Raw genomic sequence first — 26411 nt, 5'->3', positions numbered from 1 at the left:
CCTTGCCTTACTGAAATGGACTGTCTAGTGGGGTAAGAGAAACTAGTGAGACAATTGTAAGAGTGGTGAGAAGCTTTTCACAGATACATGGTGTGACTACAGATAAACAATGTACCTAGTTATCATACATAGCTGAACATATATTCTCTTCTAAGAGAGACTCTTGGGATGTAGCTCAGTGGTATTCACTTATCTAACATGCTCAAGGCCCTAGGTTTGATCCCAAGTACCCCTTGATCTTTTCATGTTAAGCAAATGAGTACCACTGAGCGACACCCTAGGCTCCAAAAATATGGATATAGATGTGCTCTCCATAGGCTCATGTGTTTGAACACTTGCTCCACAGCTGATGGCACTATTTCTGAAAGGGCATGGAACTTTTAGATCTACCTAGAAGACATAGATTACTGGGGGTGGCATGGACCTTGAGGGCTATGTCTACTTCTACTTCCTTTTTTCTCTGTTTTCTGCTTTGCTGAGATATAAACATCATAGAGAGCAAGCTCCTGCAATTTCAGGCACCATCATACCTTCCCTGACATGAAGTACTCTATTCTCTTAATTCATGGACAAAATTATACCTCTCCTCCTTTGAGTTACTCCTGTAAGATATGCAGTCACAACAATGAGGAGAATAAATGATACTCTTGGTGACCCTTGGCCAACTCTACCATCAGAATTAAATTAACTTGTGTTTAAGCATCTTCATTTACATGCTGGAGCTATTATGAGTAAAGAAAAAAAAGATATGTGGAACAAGGACAGGATATTCCATAGACGGTTCTCTGCGAAAGAAGCCAGGTGCCATACTTCTCAAGCAGCAGGCTGAGGGGTACTGGGATAAAGGGACGATATGTTACTTCGGTTTTTCTGATGACAGGTGAAAGAACCTCAAATCAGCAGGAGCAAAGGTAGCACTTTATTGACTTAGGAAACAAGATAGTTCGAGTCCTGTCATGGAGCTTGAGTCACTATTAAATCAAGATTCTTGAAAAAATATCCTTGGAGACATAGTTCTTTATCTTTGATAGCTCATCTTTTTTTTTTATCCATAAAGTCCTGTTTGTGTAAATATAGTGCTATTAGAAGACAATGTTAGGCTCGTATGATTCATAGAAACCATGATTTCAGGAAGAAATTATTTCCTAACTATGGTTTTGTGACTCATTAGAAAAGGGCAGTGATTGGCTGGTCTACTTAAATCTGTGAGCAGATGTAAGATGTACCAGGTCCAGCAAGTTAAGAGCTGTGGTTGACCATCCATGGATTCATGCCTACTTTCGTGATGGGGTATTAGGAACTCTTGATTGACCACCCATTTCCATCATGCAGAAATGAAAGTCACTCTCCATAGGAAATTTCACAAAACAGATGAAAACATAAAGAATTTCTATATACATATCTCTTTTAGCATCCCCTGGGTTCCTGGCATTATGAAGAGAATAGCTATGATAGATTATACTTTTGGATAAGGGCAGTGGAGCTAAAACCCATGATCTCCTTTACTTATTTTTAATTTTTCAAGTGTATAGGGTGCACACATGTGTATATGTATGTACCATGTGTGTGCATGAGCGTGTGTATGTGTGCACATGAGTGTGGAGGGCATAGGTTGATGTCAGGAATCTTTCTCATTTTCCTTCTCCCTTTATTCTTTAAGGCAGAGTCTCCCAAATCTTGCCTGATAAGGCTACTTTTGTTGTCCAACTTGCTCTAAGGATCCCCTTTGAAATTTGGGTTTACTCACGTGTCCTGAAAGCTATATTTATGTACACAGTTTAGCAATGTTCATGTGCTGTGGAGTTGCAAAGACACTGATCCTTCAACACAGGAATCTAGCATAAGTTTCTGGCCTCAAACTGCAGCATTTCTTGCCTAGATTTTGTGGTTTGTATGTCACAACACAATGTTTTCTTTGCTAGCTTTGGTATATCTCTGATATTAATACAAAGTTTTTTAGGATATCAGATATAATTTTCAGCAAATTGTTCAGTTATTTTCCAAATAAATAAAGTCTGATATTTGGTAGGCTGTGTGGCCACTGTGTGGCAGAGGTGAGGTGTTTATTTGTGGTAAAATCCACATGCTAAGAGAGAAATTCTGTGCTAAGGGAATAATTCGCAGTTATATTGTAAAGATGTTTGTATATTCATATGTATGAATCAGTATCACCCACTGCCTTAATGGAATATATCTCCATGAAAAAATATATATCAGCCTGTTATACAAATGGAATATATCTCAATGTGTGTGTGTGTGTGTGTGTGTGTGTGTGTGTGTGTGTGTGTGTGTACATATTAGCCTGTTTTATAAAAACTTCCAGTAACACATGAACTTGAAGCAGGTTCTGCCTGTGACAGTCCTTAAGTGGTAGTTTTGCTGTAGCACACAGGTTAGCCTGGGTTAAGCAAGTGAACTCTCAAACAAAACAATCATTTGTATTGACAAAGCATTTGTTGATCTCCTGCTCTGTTCAAACCACTCAGACAAATGATATCTGCGCATGAATTTTAGGACTAGAACAAAGATTATCCCAATGGAGCCAACAAAAGATAGTTCTTCAATTAAGTCTCTGGATTTGAGCAGCTTCTGTAGACACACAGAGAGCATGAAAAATGCTAAACAGGAAGGTCAAGAGACAAATCAAATAGCTTGAAATTGATCTAGAAGCAACAGATTGAGCCATCTATATTGCAAATTTTCGAAGTTATTGTCTAACTGAATCTCTGCCTTGCAAAAGATGATTAAGATTAAGATGATTCTGACAACCGAAGTGGGAGGTTCCCTAAAATTGAATTCTATTGAATCACGAGGATTTTTCTCTTGCATCCAATAAATGATCTTTTCCCAGATAGAATTTCCATTGTTTTTCTCTCTGTACCATCGTCTGCATACATCTTCATGGGGTTTTCCTGCCACTCTGACAAAGAGGCCAGACTTTCAGCCACATTACTTGGGACAGGTCAGCCCCAGGCTTCAAAGAAAGGGGCCAGGTTCTTCAGCACAACCTCAGAGAACTTCTTCACCCACAGATTCATCTTGCCTTTATTGTCTTGGGGAATGCTAGAGAGGGTTTGGAAGTCACCAAAGATCTGGATGAATGGCTCCCACCTGAAGCTCTCCTGGAGCTGGAAAGAGAAAGAAATAGAAGAATCACATATGCAACCTACAAGTCACCCCTGAACACATGCATGAAACCACATTGTGGATTTTAGTTATAAACCATCCTGTTCTGTTGATTTAATCTGTCAGTGGGTCTCTTATCTCTTTTCCTCCAGAACCCTATCCCTGTGACAGGTGCCATCTCTCAAGCTACCTCAGGACAATGTCAGAAGGATTTTTGTGTTGTTACTCATTTGATTCCTACCAGGGTCTCAGTAAGCAGCAGTTAATTTCAGTATTATTATTATTATTACTGCTACAGCTAAGCTTAATGATGAAGATCTGAATCTGCTTGAGGTGAGCTAGACCCTTTTATCTTGTTCAGCTAAACACTCGAGATGGATAGCTGGGACTCTCCTGCTTCAGATTTAGAAAGCAAAGATTCCTGGCTCACCATCTATGAATCTGTGACCCTTAGGAATAGCCTTGAGCAATAGTTAAAACATTTCAATCAGCACCAGCTGGTCCTTTCATTCTTGCTCAACTGTAATCACAGTCTAGGTCATTAGGAAACACTAACTATAATCAACTGTTATTGAAGGTCCATGTGGATTTCAGAGCTGCAGAGGCTTGTGTGAGCATGGGTGCTTAGACAAATGCCTGAAGCATGCACACAAGCCACATTAGGACATGGGGCAGGGAATAGATACTGAAAAGCAAAATGATAAAGGAAGGCTTACTGGAAGCACCAAAGAAGCTGATACTAAAAGCTAAATGGGTGTTTCTTGATTTAAAAAGGGGGGGGAGGTAAAACTGTTTTGAATAAAAACAAACAAACAAATCCATCATTAGTAAATGCTGGCAAGATGAACCATGGTGAGCTGTTCTGAAGATGAAATGTTTGTAGTTGTAGCAGATGGAGTAACAGGTAAGAACTGGAACTTGAAGGAGGAGGTTTGATGCTTTACCTGAAGGGGCTAAGAGCTACTGTGGGTTTTAGGTTTGAAGTGTTTTCTGGCAGCATTCTGCAAGATAGGTCCATTTGGGATCCAGTGCAGAGAGAGGGAGACAGCGAAGAAAGTACTGGAGGACTGGAGTGAAAGATGCTGGAGAACTGAATGTTGTTTGTTGTGTTGGATGTGGAACATCAATAGTGCAAGGAGGCAGCTATCTGGCCAGAAATTCAGTCCCAGACCCCAGAGCAGCAGTCTGTCCCCAGGGGCCTTTAAAGTGAACTTGAATGACAAGGTTTTGACTAATACCATGACTGGACTCTGTAGATTTTCAGACAGATTGCTTATTAAGAAGGAAACTGGTGTGGTCCAGAAGTTATCTTAGACTGACTGAAATCTCAAAGGCAGTGAAAATCCAGAGATAGAGTGCTTTCATGCCTAAAGCATTGAAACTAGGCTCTTAGGTTTGTCTTCACTAATTAATTAGATCAATAGAAAGCAGCTCATCTCTGTTACCCTGGAAGTTTGAACATGTAGTATAATTATGTGAATATTTGTTTTCAATGTATTTTCCACAGGTGGTGAGGACATAGAAGGGAAGATTTTTGAAATGCTGTAAAATACTGCACATTATTATTTTACAATGTAGCCCCTTGATTTCATTCATGTTCGATGTTTGCTTAAGAAGATAACATCATGAATAACTTGTTACCAGATCACTGTCCCTACAATCTATCTTCATAATACATTGTTGGAGTGGGGTGACACTAATTTCTCCTAAGCTAACAATGTAGGTCTGGAGAAACTATTTGCATTTGGCAAAGCTGAGTTTCACTGCAAGTTTTCTGAGTACAGCTATTCAATTGCACTGTATTTCCCATAGTGAGCCCATGAACTTTTATTTATTTTCATAGTTATGAGGCAGAGAAGAGGAAACACATTTAGTTATCTACATATTACCCACACCAGGTTTGCAATTCCCGACCCACAGCAAGATGACACCTTCTGCCTCTCTCCTGTAACCCAGGAGGACATGCACTGTGTATGGATCTTGGGGTAACTGGGGAGTCTAGTGGTTCCCACCTCCCTGGTATCTGTTCGGTACCTGAAGATAAGTCTCTAGAGCTGTCCATACAACCCAGTTACTCAGGGGTGCTCCCTTGGACAGGTGATCTTTGATCCTCTGCTTCCGAAGTTCAGGATTCAGAGAAGGGTGGGCCTGATCCCTGTGGATGTTTAGAACAGTCTCATGCACATAAACAGCCCAGAGAATACACAAAGCTTCATTGGTGTGCAGTGGGAAACTCCATTTACCCTTCTGCTGGTTGTGGCCCAGCTCATGTATCACACCCCAAATACCATGTGACCTGATTGTGACCTCATCACTGATGCCTTTTTCTATACTAGTGTAGCCCATGATGTGGTATCCAGAATGGAGAAAACGTGAGGAAAATAAGGGGAAATAAGCAATGAAGTGATACATGTAATGACATTTTGTAGACTGCATCTCCACTATCCCAGAAGCCCTAAAATACACTGAGTAAGCTCACTTTGGCTCTGCTCACTACCTAAGCTTATTTGCAGCCCATCAGGCTTTCTTCTCTTTTTCTTGGACAGAATTTGACACTCATCTGCATTTCTTTGTGAAGGGTGGGTATATGTGGAATGTGATCCATTATTTCTTGTTTTTTGATGGGTGATGCATGCATGTTGTGAGGTCTTGTGTCTAGGTTTCCAACACTGAGGGAAAGCAGTAAGGTTTTCCTCTAGTTTAGTCTTAATGTTGAGGAATCATTTTGAAAGTCTGCAGATGCCAATTAGTTTTCTCATTGTTCCCTACACAACCTATTGTTTCTCCTGTTTTATTCAGCATTAGCAAGTCTCCTTGGCTCTGCTGAAAGCTACTGAGTGTGCATCTCTTGTCTTTTCTCTTACCTATCTTTGGCTCTATTCAACTATCTTCCATGAGGACATGTGAAAAATCTACAGATTTTGCTTTTCATTCCTACAATCCTGTAACTATTTGCACTTTTAAGATTAAATGATGATGGACTATGTTCTCTGCTGATCTCTGTAAAATTATGTCACTTCAGTTGAAGCTCAACTCTCAGCACATTCCTGTGGAATAACTACCAAGTGAAATCTGCTTGTCAAGTACAACCCTCTCAGGCCTATCAAAAGGGAAGGGCCTGGCTGCCAGCCTGGCTACAGCCTGGACCATCTCATCCCAGAGTTGGAGCACTGGGTATGGGTCCTGAAGGACCATGAGGTTTTCCGTAGGGATCGTCAGGATAATATTGTCTGTGGTTAGTTCTCCTCAGGGAGCTTCACTGTACTTGATAAGATTCTTCCATTCCTCCTGGGTTGTCTCACCTGGAAATAAAGATTACATACCACTTTTTCTGGATTTCAATTGTACCCCTTCAACTGCAGACCACACAGAGAGATAACTTGGTAATAAATCTCACTTTGTCTTTCTTTGTGCTCCTTTTAGACCTCCTAGAAGTGGGTGTTCATATTTCTTAGCCCAGTTTCTGTCTTGGGACACATCTTTCCCCAATCATTCCACTGCCTTCTCTCAAGCCAAGTCCCCTCTCCTGCTTCACGTTTCCCTCTGCTTTGTGTCCCATTATGAAAGTGAGCCTCCTACTCACCTATCCTGAAGTATGGAGAAGACACAGCCCCAGTGATGGTGACAGGACACATCATCATTGTACTTGGGGGGAACGATGATGTAGAGAAGCCCCCCACAGAGCCAGGAGATGGACTTCTGAGATGAATCTAAGTGGTATGTATGCGTCATCACAGGGGGATGGTGGTAAAGTTTTGCTTTGCTTATGTTGTCTGTATGGCAACCAATGAGGACATATCACAGTGAGCATAAGTCATCATGAGAACGACCGAACCACTTCCCCTCTGTACATACATGTATATGTGTGTAAGAAGCCTGGCAGAGTTGGCAAGAAGTGAACCTCAGAATGACAAGTGTCATGTGTGTAAGTAGAATATTGCTACTACTTATCCATTTTTCTCTAGGGCACCCTTTCCTGTTCACAACCACTCTTTGTTCTCTGTAGAGTTTAGGGATTAAAAAATAAATAAATAAAACTAGTTCCAAGCTAAATATTGATTCAGAGAGCACACTGCCATTTCCTTTGGGTCTCTACAAGAGAGGACTGTGGAAGTGGTTTATGGAACTGATGATTATAAAACATTTGAACAGTGTTTCAGATTCTCCAGGAAAGAAAATCAGTGAGAGAAGTTTTGACAGTAAATACGAGATGGAGAGGTGAAAGAGGAAGTGCATTTCTAAGCCTCTATTATGTGCCAAGATTCAGCTTTGCAATGACTACTGTCTATGTCGATATAAAGGGTGGTGTTTTCTGACCCATGTGCCTGGTGAGGTTTTTGGGAGAATCTAAAATGTAACTGAAGAGATCCAGGAGGATCTCTGTGAGTTCGAGGCTAGCCTGGCCTACACAGTAAGTTCCAGGGCTACACAGAGAGACCCTGTCTCCAATAAATGAACAAGTTACTAGAAGAGGATGTGAAACTATACCGGGTGTGTCAGAGTTTCACTTAACAGGGAGCCAAAGGCTTTACCTCTAGGTTGGTGTGAGTCGCTGCCCTGGGAAGTGTTATTTGTACAACCTGACCTTCAGGCAAGTGGAGTCCAGTGCTCACCCAGGAATTGCGGTTGTCTGATGAGAGTCATAAGAAAGGGCCATCTTCCCCTATGTGAGCAAACACAACTTATTTCTCATATATTTTGTAGACTTTTTTTCTGCACTTACCTTCAAATTGTAACCACTCCTTTATAATTACTTATCATGAGGAGACTCAATTGTAAATAAAACAAAATACCCCAACCTCAAAGTATTTCATATCAAGTCTGTACTAGAGAAAATAAAATAGCCTTGCTTAATTGCTATGGTAGTTTGTGTAGGAATGGCCCCCACGGACTCATATTTGAATGCTTGGTCACTAAAGAGTGTCATTATTAGGAGACACGGCCTTGTCGAAAGAAGTGTGTCATTGGGGGTAGGCTTTGATGTTTCAGAAGCTCAAGACAGGCCCAGAGTCTCTCTCTCTCTCTTTTCCTGCTGCCTACCAATCTAGATGTAGAACTCTGGGCCCCTTCTCCAGCACTATGCTTCCCACCATGATGATAACAAACTGTACCTCTGAACCTGTAACCAGCCCCAATTAAATGTTTTCCTTTGTGAGTTGCTGTGACCATGGTGTCTCTTCATAGCAAAATAACACTAACTAAAACAACTACTATAGGTGATAATTATATTAGTATTTATAACTATTTCACTTGGTGATAACCAATATATCCACTGTTAGGCTGAAAGCTCCCTTTAAAATAGACTGATTGGGCTGATTCTTAACAAGAAAGGGAAACATCATTTACTTGACATAAAGTGTGAGAGTGGGTATCTCTTTAGAGACCTTGAACAAGTCTCTATTCCCACAGACATCTGTGAAATACACTCCAGCCATACTTGTCACCTGGTTCCCAGGGAAACTGAACAGCACCTTGTCACTGCCATGTTGACTGGCCCAGTACCAGGCCTGGCCCCCAATGAGCAAGCCCCCACCATGCTTCACAAACTGGACCAGCTTCTCAGTCAAGCTGTCATTATAAGCATCTGTGCAGTAAACACCCAGCATCTCTCCAAGTTTAGGCTGAACCAGCGCCTCTATGCCAGAGTCACCTAGGATGTTCACTAGTGATGCCAAGGAGGGATGCATTACAATGAGAGCCCCCGGGGAGGGGCAGAGCCAGCTCACTGTATTGAAAAGAAATGGGGTAAAGCCAGCATGCAACAAGTAGCTCTCATGGGATATGACAACCAGGCAGCCTTGGCCATAGGAAGAGGCAGCAATGAGCACCTGGCCTTTGCCATTCACCATCACTGGGAAGGCAGCCTCCCCAGTAAGAAGGAGTTCACTAGGAATGGATTCTTTAGGAAGATCCCAGCTGGTCACTCCATTCATGAGGGTCTCAAAAGCAGCATCAGGAGTTGTTGCCATGGTTCTTCCAGCTGCTGCAGAGGATACAGAGACTCAGGATAGTGAATGAATGAACAGGCACTAAATGAATGAAAGCAATGAATATTCTTTTACAGCGTCTTGCACAAGAAAGCCTGTACTCAAGCTTAAGAAGAAATTAGAATACTTACTTCTCCTTTCATTTCCTCTGAGGAGCTTCACCCTTAAGATGCATTTTCATCACTCAGTTATTTCTTGCTGTATCTTTCCTCACTTCCACCCAGATGCTCTCCATGGCTGTCTTCCATTGTTTTAGCTCACCTGTCTTCTAACTCCATGCTGCCCACCAGATCCTGTAGTTACTTTTCATTTATAAGATCCCCATGACTTGCCCCAGCCCAGAATTCTTCAATGCACATAAATCCTTTATTTTGCTAAACAGATTACAGTTATCAGCTCCAATTCTTATGTGTGAGGAGCTGAGCTCATATTTACCTTGTCAGAAGAGTGAACATTTGAACTTATTTCTTTCCGTGTAAGGAAGATGCTATCAACCTTGAGAGGTTTGATGTAAAGGTTGATTTGTTTGGAGACGGGCAATGCATCTGTCAAAAGCCGACTCCTGGATGTTTATCATTCTCTTCAGTTGCTCAGAATGATGGAGAGCAGCACATTTTTAGAATCACGTTTGCCCTCTTCCTTTCTCCATCAAATACCCCACCATCAAACTTTGCAAGTATCAATTCCATCTCTTTCCACTACTCGTGCCTCTAGCCTGTTCCAGGATCTTAAGATTTCAGGCTTGGACTACACAAGTTATCAAATGCACTCTCCTGGTGAGGAGCCCTAACTGCTGGTTAGGTTTTACTGTAGAGTTGACACAGCCTACACTCACCTGAAAAAGAAATCAGGAATTTTCCAGGTTGAGTTGGCCTGTGAGCATGTCTTGGGGTAATTGTCTTGATTGTGAATTGATTGTTGTGATTGTTAATTGAGGTGGAAAGAACCAAGGAGGCAACACTTCCTGTGTTGGGTCCCGGACTGTGTAAGAATAAATGAGGCTAGCTGGGCCCTCAACAAGCAAGTGGTAGGCATGATGTATTCATTTCTCTATATTCATGACTAGGGATGTGGTATGACATCTTTAAGCTCCTACCCCTGTCAATCCTCTGGAATTATGGACTGTAACCTGAAAATGTGAGTAAAACAAATCCTTCCACCTCTAAGTGACTATTTGTCAGGGTCTTTGTTAGCCCAAGAAAAATGCAACCAGAGAAGGTGCCTCACTCCTGGGAAAATCGGAACCCTCCTTTAGCCTGGAAATGGAAGTCTGGGATCTGCCTTGCCATGATGTTTCAGCTTTATATTCCATTCTTTTCTCAATAAAGACTCTGTTTAATAAAAAGCAAGAAACAAAAACGAGACTCTGACTTGCGATTTTTAGTCTGCAACAGTTCATTTCCTGCAAACTGCCATTTTTTTTCTCCCTGTTGCTGATTTCTGATACTCATTTACTAAAAGAAGCTAGGTGACAAGGTTTCTGCTTTCATTCTGAGCACAGAAATTTGTTCACAGAAAGCACAGAGTACAGGATCTTCAGATGCAAAGTGTGGTTCTGGTTCCTTTTGAAGTCCAATTGTGAACAGGTATTGTTATAGGAATAACATGCCTTCCCAGTGAGAGATCACTCCATGTACTTAGAGATGAAGTGAAATTCTTTGCTAAAGTGCCTAGCTGGCTGGGGCTAAGGGCCAAATAGGAGTTAGGTTTGAACAGAAGATGTATACATTGTAGGCTTACATATTCCCCAAACATTGTCATCTTTAAATCTTGTCTCGGCCTCAGAACTTTGAACACTTTGAACAATTTACACAGAGACGGGAGACTGCAAGTCTGGCTGTTTAGACAGATAGGACATTTACACAGCAAAGCTGTTGCCAGAGTTATTTCTTAACTATACCTGTGTTGCTCTTCCTAAGAGTTGTTATCCAGGATCTTGCTCAGCTGGCAGAATTATGTCTTTCCTGATAAGAGCACAGGGCACTTAATGGCAGACTTGACTTAATGATGGCTGTGACTCTGTGCTGCCCCTCTTGAGCTGCCCTTCGAGGGATGAGCAAAATGGCTGGTTGTAAGTCATCGCTATTTCTTTGTTATGGGCATGGAGCCTAGTGGTAGCTGAATAAACATGTGCATCCTAGCATCCTAAATTTTGCCTATCTCTAACAGTCCTGGTTAGCAGACTATTCATCTTTGGGGTATTTTGGAGGTGGTGCTCCTTAACCTAAATTCCCCTTGTGTGACCTAAATAAATCTATTAGTAAATTCTTTATAACTGTGCTTCTCAACCTGTGGGTCTCAAACCCTTGTCAAATCCCTATCTCTAAAAATAATTGAATTATGATTCATAACAGTAGCAAAATTACAGTTCCAAAGTAGTGATGATGTAATTTTATAGTTGGTGGTCCCCACAACATGAAGAACTATATTAAAGGGTCACCATATTAAGAAGGTTGAGAACCACTGCTGTAGTACATGCTTTTTACTATTTTGAGTTGCTTTGCTATCCGTTATAGCACTGAGAGGCTTCCCTAGTTGACTGCATAGCAAGCGTAACTGCATGGAACCTTTCTAGCTATCGAGGTTGTTGAAGAGTGAGTGAGAGGAGAGCTTTGTTCTTTTGAGAAGCAAGAAGGCTAGGCAAGATGCTTCAATTTCAGCACTAGCTCATCCTGTCAACTCTAATAGGTGACTGGTTTTCATGTAGTTAAAAGACCTGCTTACCCTATGCAAGTTTCAGAAAGAACAGGTGTAAGCACACTACCTTCTGTGCACTCTTTGTGTAGCCGCAGATTAGCCAATACTCTGATGAGCATATGGACAATTTTGTCTGTTATTGAGGTATCCAGAGGCAAAGAAACCTTTACTTGGACAAAGAAATGGATAATTTCTTTCTTTTTAAAAATAATATATTTATTTTTGTTTTACGTGCATTGGTGTTTTACCTGCATGTATGTCTGTGTGAGAGTGTCAGATCTTGAAATTATAGGCAATTGGGAACTGCCATGTGGGTGCTGGAATTTGAACCTGGGGCCTCTGGGAGAGCAGTCAGTGCTCTTAACTGCTGAACCAACTCTCCAGCCCACAAAAGGATAGTTTCAATCAACAAATTTTAGGAGTACTGATCAGCATCATTTCAGAAGTAAAGCTAAATATTCAGAGAGAGGTTTAAAATCTCCTCTACTGGTTTTGCTCAAAAGTGGAAGGACAGTGTTTGGCTTCTTGAGTTGTAGGAGATCTTATCAGAAATTCTAGGTGTGGTAGAACCAGTCCAGCACTGGGAGACAGAAACATCCTGTCACCCACCTAATGACAGGGGACAGGAGGCCATGCACAGAGTAGATGTTCTATGGAATCTGCTAGCTTCAGCATCTGTAAGTGAGGGATGAGGAGCAGGCACCTTGGATGAAAGGGCATGGGTGAAGATTTGTGTTAAGGACATAGCACAAATCCCTATTCAAAGTTTAGTCAGCAGGATGGGCAAGATGGCTCAGTGAGTTAAGGTGCTCGCCATTAAGCCTGACAACCTGAGTGTGGTACCCAGAACCCATATAGTGGAAGGAGAGAACTACTCCCAAGAGCCCAACAACTCTCTAACTGATAATAGCCTTCACTTTCTGATACCTGACATTACAGACATGTACCACTACACCAAATTTTTGCAGTGCTGAAGATCAAACCAGGGGATTCACACATGCTAGCTACACATTTTACCAACTGAGCCCAAGCCGAACACTTACACCTTTCACTAATACATGGGCACAAGACCACACCATCTTTCTGTGTGCTATGGTTTGATTATGTATTTTCCCCCTCAGAACTTACGTTAAAATTGATTGCTAATGTAATACTAATGAGAAGTGGTGGGCCCTTAATAGGTGATTGGGTCTTCAAGAGGGATTTATGCATTTTTTTTTTTTTTTTTGAACTCAGTTTATTCTTACAGGAATGAAAGGTTTTCCCTAGGATCTGGATGACTCCTGAGATGATGGGTTTGCATAAAATGAGGCTTCTCATACTTTTCTCTCACATGAGCTAGTGTGTCCTTCCCTCTTTTTGATATGAGGTAAAGTAACAAAAGACCCTTACCGGTATGGCTGCCAGATCTTGGACTCTGCAGCCTCTAGATCCATGAACCTAAATTAGCATATTTTCTCTATAAACCACACTTTTAGGGTATTTTTTTAAATAGCAACAGAGAACATAATAAACCATGGTGTAACCACTAGCCCAAGGCACAGTTCTTAACTCTAAAATCCAAAGAAATGTAACACCCCTTTTTTTCCCATGCCTTAACAGCACAGACTTAATATTTTTTACAACAGCCACATCACTCACCTGAATGTCTTCTGACTGTAGCTCAGGTTTCCTGAGGAGAAGAGGCGTCTGTGTAGACTTAGGATGGACAATCTGAAGATTATGTACATAAGAAAGGAGGTATGATCACTTTTTAGTAGTATCCTTCTTCCTGCTTCCTCTTGGAAGGGTGGTGCTTGGCTTTTAGACTTCTCTAAACCTCCAAGGAAACTGAGTCTGTGCTTTTTGTGAGTCTGTGAGTCATTTCTTGGGGGGTCTGTCTCCATAAGCCTTGCTGAAGTGAACCAAACTCTGAGATTTTCAGCCTCTTCAGTTCCAACAGTAGCTCTATCTCCAGGAATCAGCTTCCTTTTCTTTAAGATAGCCTTTCCCTGTGGTAAATAAGGGATCTCTCAAAGCTTTCATCATATGTAGGAGCAAACCAGGAGTGTTAGCTTTAAATATCAACTTGACACAACTTTGAATCATCCAGGGAGAGAGCCTCAATAAAGGATCATCTACACTGGGTTGGCCTGTGTCATGTCTATGGAGGCTTGTCTCAATGAAGCTAATTGACAATGGAATATCCAGCCACCGTGGGTAGTACCATTCTTTAGGCAGTACATCCTGAACTGCTAAAGAATGGAGAAAATGAGCTGAATATGAGCAAGCAGGTGAGCAAGCATTCATGTGTTCTCTCTCTGCTCTGACTGTAGATGTGATTAGCTGCTCCAAGTTCCTGTTACCTTAGCTTCCTCACTGGACTGTAACCTGAATCAGTGAGCAAAATAAAACCTTATTGCTCATTGCTAAATAAAATTAGGACAATGGGTAAATATTATAGACTGTGATGGCTAAGTAAGGCAAAGGCTTTAAAAATATGAAAGAAAGCAGCGATATATATATATATATATATATATATATATATATATATATATATATATATATATATATATATCTTGTATAGGTCATGGGCAGCTTAGCGTCACCCCTCTAAGATTCCCAGGATTAGTGCTGACTCATCCATGAAAACGGACTTACCAAAAGTCAATAGGTCAAATGTCCATTCACTAGAATCTACCCACCAATCCATTGATCTATATACCTACAGCCTAATTTGTTGAATTCATTTGTTATTTTAGTTTGTTTTGTTTTGTTTGCTATTGAACGACACTCAGTGTTTAGTACCAAATGAAGGACATATTTTAATGAACTATGAAAATATATGTCTAATTTAAATTTGGGCTGTTTTTATTTTAATTATTTTATTTTATTTTTACTTTTTCATGTGTGGGGTACATAATCATGTGAGTATGCCTGTTTGCATATGTTTTGTAGGGTCCACATGGACAGGTGTGTGTGTCTCAAGGTCAAAGGTTGAATTTGGGAATCTTCCTCAATTGATCTTTCACCGGATGCATTATATTGCAGGGTCTCTCAATGAACTAGTCTGGCTAGCTTAGTTTGGAGATTGTCTGTGCCTTATGAGGCACTATAGGGGCTTCTATGCCCACCCAGCATTGACATGGGATTGCAGGTGCCTTAGGAAGCATTATAGGGGCTTCCATGTCCACCCGTCATTGACATGTGATCTGCAGGGTTTCACACTTGGATGGCAAACATGCACTTCTGGGCCATCTCTCCGGCCCATATTTTATAATTAATGACCACAACTAGAAGATTATTCAGTGGCTCTTTCTACCAAAGACCTCTTACTGTGTAGCTCAAGGAAACAGAAAATAGAATAAGCCCTACTGGGCAAATGATAGGTGAAGAGGAAAATGTGCATTTAAAAGTTAATATTTAAGAAGAATAAAAAACTGATGAAAACTAGATTAAGATAGACACCATCTAACGCACTTACAGAATGATGGTGTGATCTCAGTGCTCCCACAAAGCAGAAAACATGCCATGAAACTGAGAGGAGACAGTTTATAGAGAAAGTAGAAACAAGCAAGCACCACATTAGTTATTTGAAATAACAAATATTTGCAAAGAAAAAAGGAGTGAGAAAAGCAAAACTAACTACTATTACAATTGAAAAAGGATGAGTGGGAGGTTACTGCGATGGCAGAACAGCATGGAGATGCCGAGAGACATCTCACAACCCCACTTTTGGAAATGCAGGCAAAAATAAATAGGTTGTTGAACACATAGCTTCCCAAACTGAACTGAAAATGTTAACTGATATAAAAATAAAATTTATCATAAAGAAAATTCAAGACTGTGTCTGGTGAGCTATTTGAAAACTTCAAAGAACAGATCATTTTAAAAGTTATAAAACATTCCCAATAAAGTAAATTAAGGAACACTACATAACTTATTTTATGAAGAAAAATATAAGTTTGATGTCAAAATATGGTTGGAACTCAAAAGAGGTAATTCCAGGCAGGCCTCACCTGTAAATTTAGATGAAAGAGTCCAAAGAACAGCATTGAAACTGTAAACAATAATTTATGTGGATCATAATATGCATACCTAATTAGGTTAACACTAATTGGGACTGGATATTAGTTTAACACCAGAAAAAAAATTACTACATCCATTTATTTAATAGATGAAAAAAATTACATGATGGTGCAGGTATTGAACAAATACTTTTTGTGAAACTCAAAGGTTTTCCATAAAAATCTCTTTTTTTAAAAAAAAAAATTAATTTTACATGTAAGCCATGAGTTCCCCTGTCCTCCCTGCTCCCACCTCCAACCCCACCTTCCTCACAGCCATTCCCCCCCATTCCCATCTCCTCCAGGGCAAAGACTGCCCTGGGGATTCAGCTCAACCTAGTATATTCAGTACAGGCAGGTCCAGTCCCCTCCTCCCAGGCTGAGCAAAGTGTCCCTGTGTAAGCCCCAGGTTCCAAACAGCCAGCTCATCACTAAGGACAGGTCCAGGTACCACCCACTGGGTGTGGCCCAAACAGTTCAAGCTATTTAATTGTCTCACTTATCCAGAGGGCCTGATCCAGTTGGGGGCTCCACAGCTTTTGGTTCATAGTTCATGTGTTTCCATTAGTTTGGCTACTTGTCCCTGTGCTTTTTCCAATCTTGGTCTCAACAATGCACGCTCTTACAATCCCTCCTCTTTCTTGACAATTGGAGTCCTGGAGCTCCACCTGGGGCCTGGCTGAGGATCTCTGCATCCACTTTCATCAGTTATTGGATGAGAGTTCTAGCATGACATTTTGGGTGTTTGGCCATCCATCACCAGACTAGGTCAGTTCTGGCTTTCTCTCAACCATTGCCAGTAGTCTACAGTGGAGGTATCTTTGTGGATTTCAGGGGACCTCTCTAGCACATTGCTTCTTAATATTCTCATGTGGTCTTCATTTATCATGGTCTGTTATTCCTTGTTCTCCCTTTCTGTTCTTGATCCAAGTGAGATCTCCTGCTCCCCTAAGCTTTCTTTCCCTTGAACCTTGCCCTTCATTACCCCACTCACTTCCAGGTTGTTCATGTAGATCTCATCCATTTGTCTGTAATTGGGCAATCCCTGGGTCTTTCCTAGGGTCCTGTTTTCTAGGTAGCCTCCCTGGAGTTGTGAGTAGCAGTCTAGTCATCTTTGTTTTACATCTAGTATCCTACTATGAGTGAGTACATACCATGTTTGTCTTTCTGAATCTGGGTTACCTCACTCAGGATGATTTTTTCTAGATCCATCCATTTGCCTTCAAACCTCATGATGTCATTGTTTTTTTCTGCTGAGTAGCACTCCATTGTGCAAATGTACCGTATTTTCTTTATCCATTCTACAGTTGAAGGGCATCTAGGTTGTTTCCAGGTTCTGGCTATTACAAACAATGCTGATATGAACATAGCTGAGCAAAATGCCCTTGTGGTATGATTGAGCATTCTTTGGGTAAATGCCCAATAGTGGTTTAGCTGGGTTTGGGGGGAGATGGATTCCCAATTTTCTAAGGAAGTGCCATATTGATTTCCAAAGTGGCTGTACAAGCTTGCATTCTCACCAGCAGTGGAGGAGAGTTCCCCTTGCTCCACATCCCCTCCAGGATAAGGTGTCTTCAGTGTTTATTATCTTAGCCATTCTCACAGGTATAAGGTGGTATCTCAGTTGTTTTTATTTGCATTTCCCAGACAATTAGGGATGTTGAGCAATTCCTTAAATGTCTTTCAGCCATTTCAGCTTCCTCTGTTGAGAATTCTCTGTTTAGTTCTATAGCCCTTTTCTTAATTGGACTGTTGGGCATTTTGATGTCTAATTTCTGAAGTTCTTTATATATTCTGGATATCAGCCCTCTGTCAGATGTGGGGTTGGTAAAGACCTTTTCCCATTCTGTAGGCTGTTGCTTTGTCTTGTTGACCATGTCCTTTGCTCTACAAAAGCTTCTCAGTTTCAAGAGTTCCCATTGATTGATTGTTTCTCTCAGTGTCTGTGCTACTGGTGTTATATTTAGGAAGTGGTCTCCTATGCCAATGTGTTCAAGACTACTCCCTACTTTCTCTTCTATCAGGTTCAGAGTAACTGGATTTATGTTGAGGTCTTTGATCCACTTGGACTTAAGTTTTGTGCACGGTGACAGATATGGATCTATTTGCAGCCTTCTACACGTTGACATCCAGTTATGCCAGCACCATTTGTTGAAGATGCTTTCTCTCTTCCATTGTACATTTTTGGCTTCTTTGTCAAAAATTACATGTTTATAGGTGTGCGGAATAATGTCAGGGTCTTCAATTCGATTCCATTGGTCCACATGTTGGTTTTTATGTCAGTACCAAGCTGTTTTTATTACTGTAGCTCTATAGTAGAGCTTGAGGTCGGGGATTGTGATGCCTCCAGAGGTTGTTTTATTGTACAGGTTTCTTTTGGCTATCCTGGGTTTTTTGTTTTTCCATATGAAGTTGAGTACTATTCTTTCCAGGTCTGTGAAGAATTGTGTTGGTAATTTGATGGGGATTGCACTGAATCTGTAGATTGCTTTTGGTAAGATCACCATTTTTACTATGTTAATCCTGCCTATCCATGAGCCTGGGAGATCTTCCCATTTTCTGACATCTTCTTCAATTTCTTTTTTCAGGGACTTGAAGTTGTTGTCATATAGGTCCTTCACTTGCTTAGTTAGAATTACCCCAAGGTATTTTATATCATTTGTGGCTATTGTAAAGGGTGGTTTATCTCTGATTTCCTTCTCAACCTGTTTGTCTATTGTATATAGGAGGGCTACTGATTTGTTTGAGTTGATATTGTATCCTGCTATGTTGCTGAAGGTATTTATAAGCCATATCAGTTCCTTGGTTGAATTTTTGGGGTCACTCATGTATACTATCATGTCATCTGCAAATAGGGAGAGCTTGACTTCTTCCTTTCCAATTTGTATCCCCTTAATCTCCTTATGTTGTCTTATTGCTCGGGCTAGAACTTCAAGTACTATATAGAATAAGTATGGGGGAGGGGACAGCCTTGCCTTTTCCTGATTTTAGTGGTATTGCTTTGAGTTTTTCTCCATTTAATTTGATGTTGGCTGTTGGCTTGCTGTAAATTGTCTTTATTATGTTTAGGTATGTTCCCTGTATTCCTGATTGCTCCAAGACCTTTATCATGAAGGGGTGTTAGATTTTGTCGAATGCCTTTTCTGTGTCTAGTGAGATGATCATGTGATTTTTTTCTTTTGAGTTTGTTTATATGGTGTATTACACTGAGAGACTTTTGTATGTTGAACCACCCTGGCAACCCTGAGATGAAGCCTACTTGATCATGGTGGATAATTGTTTAGATGTGTTCTTGGAGTTTGTTTGCCAGTATTTTATTTAGTATTTTTGCATCAATGTTCATGAGGGAGATCGGTCTGTAGTTCTCTTTCTTTGTTGCATCTTTGTTTGGTTTAGGAATCAGGGTAATTGTAGCCCCATAGAAGGAGTTTGGTAATATTCTTTCTGCTTCTACTGTGTCAAACAATTTAAAGAGTATTGGTATTAACTCTTCTTTTTAGATCTGGTGGAATTCTATGCTGAAACCATCTGGTTCTGGGCTTTTTTTGGTTGGACAACTTTTAATGACTGATTCTATTTCCTTAGGAGTTTTTGGAGTATTTAATTGGTTTATCCGGTCTTGATTTAGCTTAGGTATGTGGTACTTGGCCTTTTTCCTTTGCTGCCCTTAATATTCTTTCTTTATTCTGTACATTTAGTTGTTTAATTATTATGTGGCAAGGGGAAATTTGGGAGGTCTAGTCTGTTTGGTGTTCTATAAGCTTCTTGTATCTTCATAGGCATTTCCTTCTTTAAGTTGGGAAAGTTTTCTTCTATGATCTTGTTAAATATATTTTCTGTGCCTTTGAGTTGGTATTCTTCTGTTTCCTCTATCCCTATTATTTGTAGGTTTGGTCTTTTCATGGTGTCCCAAGTTTCTTGGACATTTTGGGTAATGACTTTGTTGGCTTTGACTGATGAATCTATTTCTTCTAACGTATCTTCTAAACCAGAGATCCTCTCTTCCATCTCTTGCATTCTGTTGGCTATACTTGCATCTGAAGTTCCTTTTTTTTTTTTTTTTTAACTTAGATTTTCCATTTCCAGCATCCCCTCTGCTTGTGTCTTCTTCATTTTTTCTATTTCCCTTTTCTGGTCTTGGACTATTTCCCTCATCTGTTTCATTGCTTTTTCATGATTTTCTTTCAGGTACTTACTTTTTTCTTCTGCTTTAATTGTCTTTTCCTCTAGTTTTTTATAGTGTTCTTTTATAGTTATTTTTTGTTTGTCTGTTCCTCCACTTCATTTTTTATTTCTTCTATATGAGGCTCTAGCCTCTTCATGATGTTATTCATAAGGTTGTTTTCTTCTGCTTCTTCCATTCTGTGATGTTCAGGTCTAGCTGTTGGAAGAGGGATAGGTTCTGGTGATGCTGTATTGCTCTTTATTTTGTTGTATATACTTCTGCCTTGACATCTGCCCATCTCCTTGTGGATTCATTCTTGGTCTTATTAGTGCACTTGGTCCAGACAAAGTTGACAGATTTAGGGAGCCTCTCTCTCATCCAGATGGAAGCTCTGGACCAGATGGGAGCTCTGGTCCATATGGGAGTGCTGGCCAGATGGGAGCTGGGGGCTAGTCTCTGAGTCTCAGGAAGTGGCTGGAGTCCCAGGCAGATGGGTGTGGGGGCAGGGTGTGGAGATTGCAGGGTCTGCCTGCAGTCTTGGAAAGGGGGAACCTTCCCATGGGGGCCCACCTGATGGACAGAAACTAGAGCCAAGTTGGGCAGGTCTTCCCTGGGATGGCTGGTGTCCAGGGGTGGCTCATAAAAATCTCTTAGAAAATAGATGCAAACTTTCCAAATCTGATAGTAGGTATGTGTAGAATCTTAGTTAAACAGAATAGTTAAGTTGTGAAAAGGCCAGATTTCCTTTTGAGACCAGGAACTAAAACTATACTTTACTTTTAACTGACACACAATAATTATATCCACTTTTGTAATGCATAATGACATTTCTTTCTTTATAAAAAGGTTTTATTTTTATGTATGTATATGTCTGTGTGAGACTATGCACATGCATTTGTAGGTGACTGTGGATGCCAGAAAAGGTTGTTAGATTCTCTGGAGCTGGGGTTACAGGCCCTTGTTAATGATCCAGTATAGATGCTGAGAATTGAACTCTGCTCCTACACTGAATTCTGGTTAATATACTCTGTGAGACTCCATTGGAGAAAACTGATTTTTTCCCCTTGGCTAGTGGGTATCAGTTGCAGACAGCTTCTTCGTTAGGGTGGGGAGCCTGTATACATTTCCTCTTCTCAGTGCTGGGACCCCATCTGGCTCGAACCCCCTGGGTGTATTGGCACAGTCTCTACGAGTTTATAAGAACCTCTGCATCATATCTGTTGTGTCTGGAAGACAAGGTTTCTTTGGAGTCATCTACCCCCTCTGGCTCTTCCAATCTTGCCATCTCCTCTTCCATATAGCTCCCTGATCCCCAAGGGAGAGTTTGATGAAGAAATTCCATTTAGGATTGAGTGCTCCACCATCTCCCCCTCTTCTCACATTGTCTAACTGTGAGATTTTGTGGTAATTCCCATTTCCTGCAAGCAGAAGCTTCTCTGATGATAGCTAAGTGAAGCACTGACCTATGAGTAGAGCAATATGTTATTAGCATCCACTTTATTGCTCTCTTCCTTATTTGGTTTTCCTCTGTACCCATGTCATATCCAGTTATAAAATTTTTTATCCAATTCTTTTCGTGCATCAGTTGGGACAATTGTATGGCTTTTGTCCTTCATTCTGTTAGTGTGATAAAATACATTTATTAATTGTCTTATTTTGAACTAGCCTTGCATTCTTGGAAATCATTGACCATAAGTATGTTTTTGATGAGCTATTAAATACAATTATTTTAGTATGTTTTTTTTTATTTGTGTTTGTCAGGGGTATTGGTCTATACTTAGATTTGTTGCTGTGTCCTTATTTGATTTCGGCATCCATTTGGATAGATAGAAGGGGTTTGAGGGATGATATCCCTTGTAATTCTTTGGAACAGTCTGAGAAGAATTGGCTTTATTTCTTTTTTATATACACCAAAGAGTCAAAGCCAGCTTACTATAGAGATATTTGTATATCCACAGTCATTACTCTCCTGTTCATAGAGGTCAAATTATGAAATTAGCCCAGTGTCCATCAATGGATAATTAAATCAAGGAAATGTGGTATATCTACAGAGAGAACGTTTACTTAGCTATAAAGTGAATGAATGAAATTGTGCTGCTTTTAGGAAAATGGATGAAAGTTGAATCATTGTATGAGAAGAAATGAACCAGGCCTACAGAGACAAGTATCAGATTTGTCTCATGCATGCAATCTGGTAGGAGAGGGAAGGACAGGAAGGAAGGGTGGGACGATTAGGATGTTGAAGAAGAAGGGGGAATGGGGAGGGGAAGAGAAAGGAGAGCAGGAGGAAAAATAATAAGAGAATATGCTAAAAGTATGTTAAGTGCATATATGAATTTCATAACAAAACCCCTTATTTTGTTTAATTAATGCATTCCAATGAAAATTTGATGAAGCTGAGTAGCATAGCTATCAGCCCTGAGCTTTTCATTGTTCAGAAACTATTCATTGTTTATTCAAATTAGTATTTGTTATTGGCCTGTTCATTTTTACCAAGTCTTCATTCATGATTCAGTTTTAGTAGATATCATTTGGATATGAAATTTTACCCACTGTTTCACATATCTAAACATTTGATCCCCATGTGGTGGTGCTGCTTTGAGAGGCTGTGGAACCATTGGGAGCTGGATGGAGCCCAGCTGCAGGAATTATGTCACTTGGGAGTGAGCCCTGACAGTTATTTCTTGACAAGGTTCTGGCCCAAAGTACCTCTGCTTTGTGGTCTGTGAGGCATACAGAGCCTCCAATGTGCAATGCTACTGGCATGAATTCCAGCAAGCTTTTCCATTACAATCAGCTGTATCTCCTGAAGCTGTGAACCAAAAGAAATCCTTTCTCCATTCAATTGCTCTGTCAGGAATTTTGTCAATACCAATGCACCAATAACTCATACAGTGGGCTACCTCAGCCCAGGAATGTATCCATGTTTTCTAAGCTATAATTGTCACATGATTGCTCATGATATTCTCTTATGAGTCTTTTATTTCTTTGTATCAGCTATAATGTTTCCTTTTAACCTCTGCCTTTATTTATTTAAATCACCTCTTTCCCCCCTGATTAGTCTATACAAAGATATGTTGATTTTATATTTTTCATTAAAGATCTCTTTATGAAATCAGTATTTTGTATTTTTAAAATCTCGTTTTCCATTTACATATGTACTGGTCTTTGTTATTTCTTTCCTTTTAAAAAGATTTATTATATTTTGTTCAAATAATCTTCCCTGATAAAGTAGAGTAGTAACATGACCGTTAAAATCGTCTTTTTATAAAAAACCCGGAGCCATTTGGAATAAATGCTGAAAGGTCCAAGAGACAAAGGAACAAGCCACTGCCATATCTCACCATGCCAGCTCCACAAATCCTCTGACTGAACTCCTCTGAGTCCTCAGCTGAAAGCTCTCCAGTTGAGAAGCTTTAATTCCTGTCTCCTCATGCCTTATATACCTTTCTCCACCCAGCGATATCACTTCCTTCTTAGTGCTGGGATTAAAGGCATGTGATTTCCAAGTACTGGGATTAAAGGCATGTATGCTTCTCTGTACTGGGGTTAAAGGTGTGTACCACCACTGCCTGGCTCTGTTTCCTTCCCAAACTGAATCAATCTCATATAGTCCAAAGTGGCTTTGAACTCACAAAGATCCAGACAGATCTCTGCCTCCCTAGTGCTAGGATTAATGGTGTGTGCCACCACTGCCTGGCATCTTTGTTTAATCTAGGGGCTTGTTCTGTTCTTTGATCTTCAGGCAAATTTTATTAGGGTACACAATATATCACCACATAGAGTATCAAAGTGCTCATATATTGTTGTATTGGAGTCTATCTCTCCATTTAGGTTTAAGAATTTTTGAAATATAAAATTGTGTGTTCCGTATTAGGCACATTTATGTCTACAAAGAATTTCTTGTCAAAGAATTGATCTTGATTAATAGACAAAGCCTAATTTTTTAACTTCAAAGCAATTTCATCAGCTGTAATTACCTCCCCCTTCTCACTTTTGGTTTTCTCCACAGAAAACCCCTATTTTCCATCTATGTATGCATTCACCACTGAAGAGAATTTCTTTTCAGAGCACAACAATAGGTCTTGTTTTTAATTTGTTCATCTTCTAAATCTTTTTACATACATGCTTTCTGTTGATAGAGAAGGACTTTCTCCTATCATTTTATGAACATTCAGTTGCTTTACATATTCATCTCTTTGATTTGGTGGTTTCTTTTTTGATGATGTTTGATTCTCTTCCTCTTGTGTGTATCTGCTCTATGAAGGAGAATTATCCTCACGTCTGTTTTCATGATGATAGCTATTCTTCTGTCTCTAGCTCAGCAGAGTTCTTTGTCTTAAGCACTTCTTTGAGGGCTGGCATGATATAATGAAGTCTCTTGTATTTTTCTTTCCCTGTAAAGACTAATTTCTCCTTCAATTCTAAAATATCTGTTCACTGAGATAAAGGCATACTTAGTTTGAAAATGAAGTTATGGGCTAGATAGTGTATATCCATAACATGAAAGTATATATATATGTGTGTGTGTGTGTGTGTGTGTGTGTGTGTGTGTGTGTGTGTGTGAGAGAGACAAAGAATACTAATGGGAAGTAGGAGCAGTAAAAAGCTGTATAGGGTGTATGAAGTGGAACATGTACAACATACAATATATAGACAATTTAAAAAATTTTCAAAAAGAGATTACAAAATCTGGAAGACAAAGTCTTAATTAGCATAGTTAAAATGTGTATGAATCAAGGAAAAAGTAAGAAAGATATAAAAACATCATATATGTATCTGGAAAAACTCAGCCTACATGGGAAAAGATTTTCACCAACCCCACATCTGACAGAGGGCTAATCTCCAAAATATATAAAGAACTCAAGAAACTAGACATCAACATAATGAACAATCTAATTAAAAATGGCTTATTGAGCTAAACAGAGAATTCTCAATAGAAGAATTTCAAATGGCCAAAAGACATTTAAGGAATTGCTCAGCATCCTTAGTCTTCAGGGAGATACAAATCAAAATGACTCTGAGATACAATATTACATTGTTCAGAATGGCTAAGCTCAAAAGCACTGCAGACAGCTTATGTTGGAGAGGATGTGGAGCAAGGGGAACACTCCTCCACTGTTGGTGGGAGTGCAAACTTGTACAACCACTTTGGAAATCAATATGGTGGTTTCTCAGAAAATTGGGAATTAATCTACCTCAAGACCCAGCTATACCACTCTTGGGCATTTACCCAAGGAACACTCAATCAAACCATAGGGACACATTATCAACTATGATCATAGCAGCATTATTCATAATAGCCATAACCTGGAAACAGCCTAGATGCCCCTTAACTGAAAAATGGATTAAGAAAATGTGATACATATACACAATGGAGTACTACTCAGCAGAGAAAAACAATGACAATGCAGGCAAATGGATGGAACTAGAAAATAGTATCCTGAGTAAGGTAACCCAGACTCAGAAGGACAAACATGTTATGTACCCATTCATAAAATATCTATCAATAACAAAGAATAACTGAGGGTACTATATTTATGGAATATTAGGCAGAACTAAAAATAAACTATAACTTTTTCATTGGCAAAGTTGATGGTTAGTGATCTACCTGGTGGCAGGAGGGTCTATGTCTTGAAAGGAAGTAGTGAGTAGTAGTGGTGGTATCTGGTTATTGGTAATAATCTCCTAATCTAGTGATTCACTTCAAAATTTTCATTTAAGTTTTAAATTTACTTTCAGTACATTTTTGTGAGCATGTTATATTTTATAATAAAAGGAACATAATTGGATGCTTTAGTTATAAGAGCATAACCTGGGTAGAAACCAAGACAACATTCACAAAAGTACGTTTTCTCCTTCTTCAAAGTGTATTTCACAACACCCAAATTAAAGTGTTAAACAGTTCTGTCTGTTTTGTGCTCGCTTTCCTGCTTTCCCCCTTAAGCTGATAGGCTCTATATACATGCATAATTTTATGTAACTATATAAAACCTAGGAACCAAAAATGAGCAAATCCATGCTATGTTTGACTTCTTGAGTCTGGCTTCTAATTTGCTTACCATCTCCAGTTACATCTATTTTTCTGCAAATGACATATTTTCCATTCCTTTCTATGGCTGAAATAAATCCCATGTGTATGTCTACTGCATTGTCTTCATTTGTTCCTCAGTTGTTAGACAGCCTAGCTACTATGAATAGTGCCTCAAAAATCATTGATATACAATTGTTTCTGTAATATGTTGACTTAATCTCACTAGAGCTTTGGCTAAAGGAAGATGTCATAACTCAGTAATTTGTACCATTTTGCTCTGCGTTGGACTTGGTTTGAGTGTTTTTAAGGCTCTCTGTGTTGAAATTAATACCTAGTGTAAGAGATTAAAAAGGATT

The 26411-nt window shown here is 39.8% G+C and overlaps 1 protein-coding gene across 1 annotated transcript; it reads right to left on the bottom strand.

Annotated features, from left to right (window-relative positions):
* Positions 1 to 2798: 2798 nt before the first annotated feature.
* On the bottom strand, positions 2799 to 9095 carry LOC118579993 (TRPM8 channel-associated factor 3-like). Its single transcript, XM_036181834.1, is given in 7 exon segments — positions 2799 to 3128; positions 5161 to 5498; positions 6189 to 6428; positions 6710 to 6752; positions 6754 to 6921; positions 7659 to 7767; positions 8473 to 9095. Coding segments are annotated over 7 exon segments (1851 nt in total).
* Between the last annotated feature and the right edge of the window lie 17316 nt (positions 9096 to 26411).

Source organism: Onychomys torridus, chromosome 3 (genome assembly GCF_903995425.1).
Source record: "Onychomys torridus chromosome 3, mOncTor1.1, whole genome shotgun sequence".
Classification (NCBI taxonomy): domain Eukaryota; kingdom Metazoa; phylum Chordata; class Mammalia; order Rodentia; family Cricetidae; genus Onychomys; species Onychomys torridus.
The sequence above is the reverse complement of the archived record's forward strand: the minus strand, read 5'-3'. Positions and strand labels throughout refer to the sequence as shown.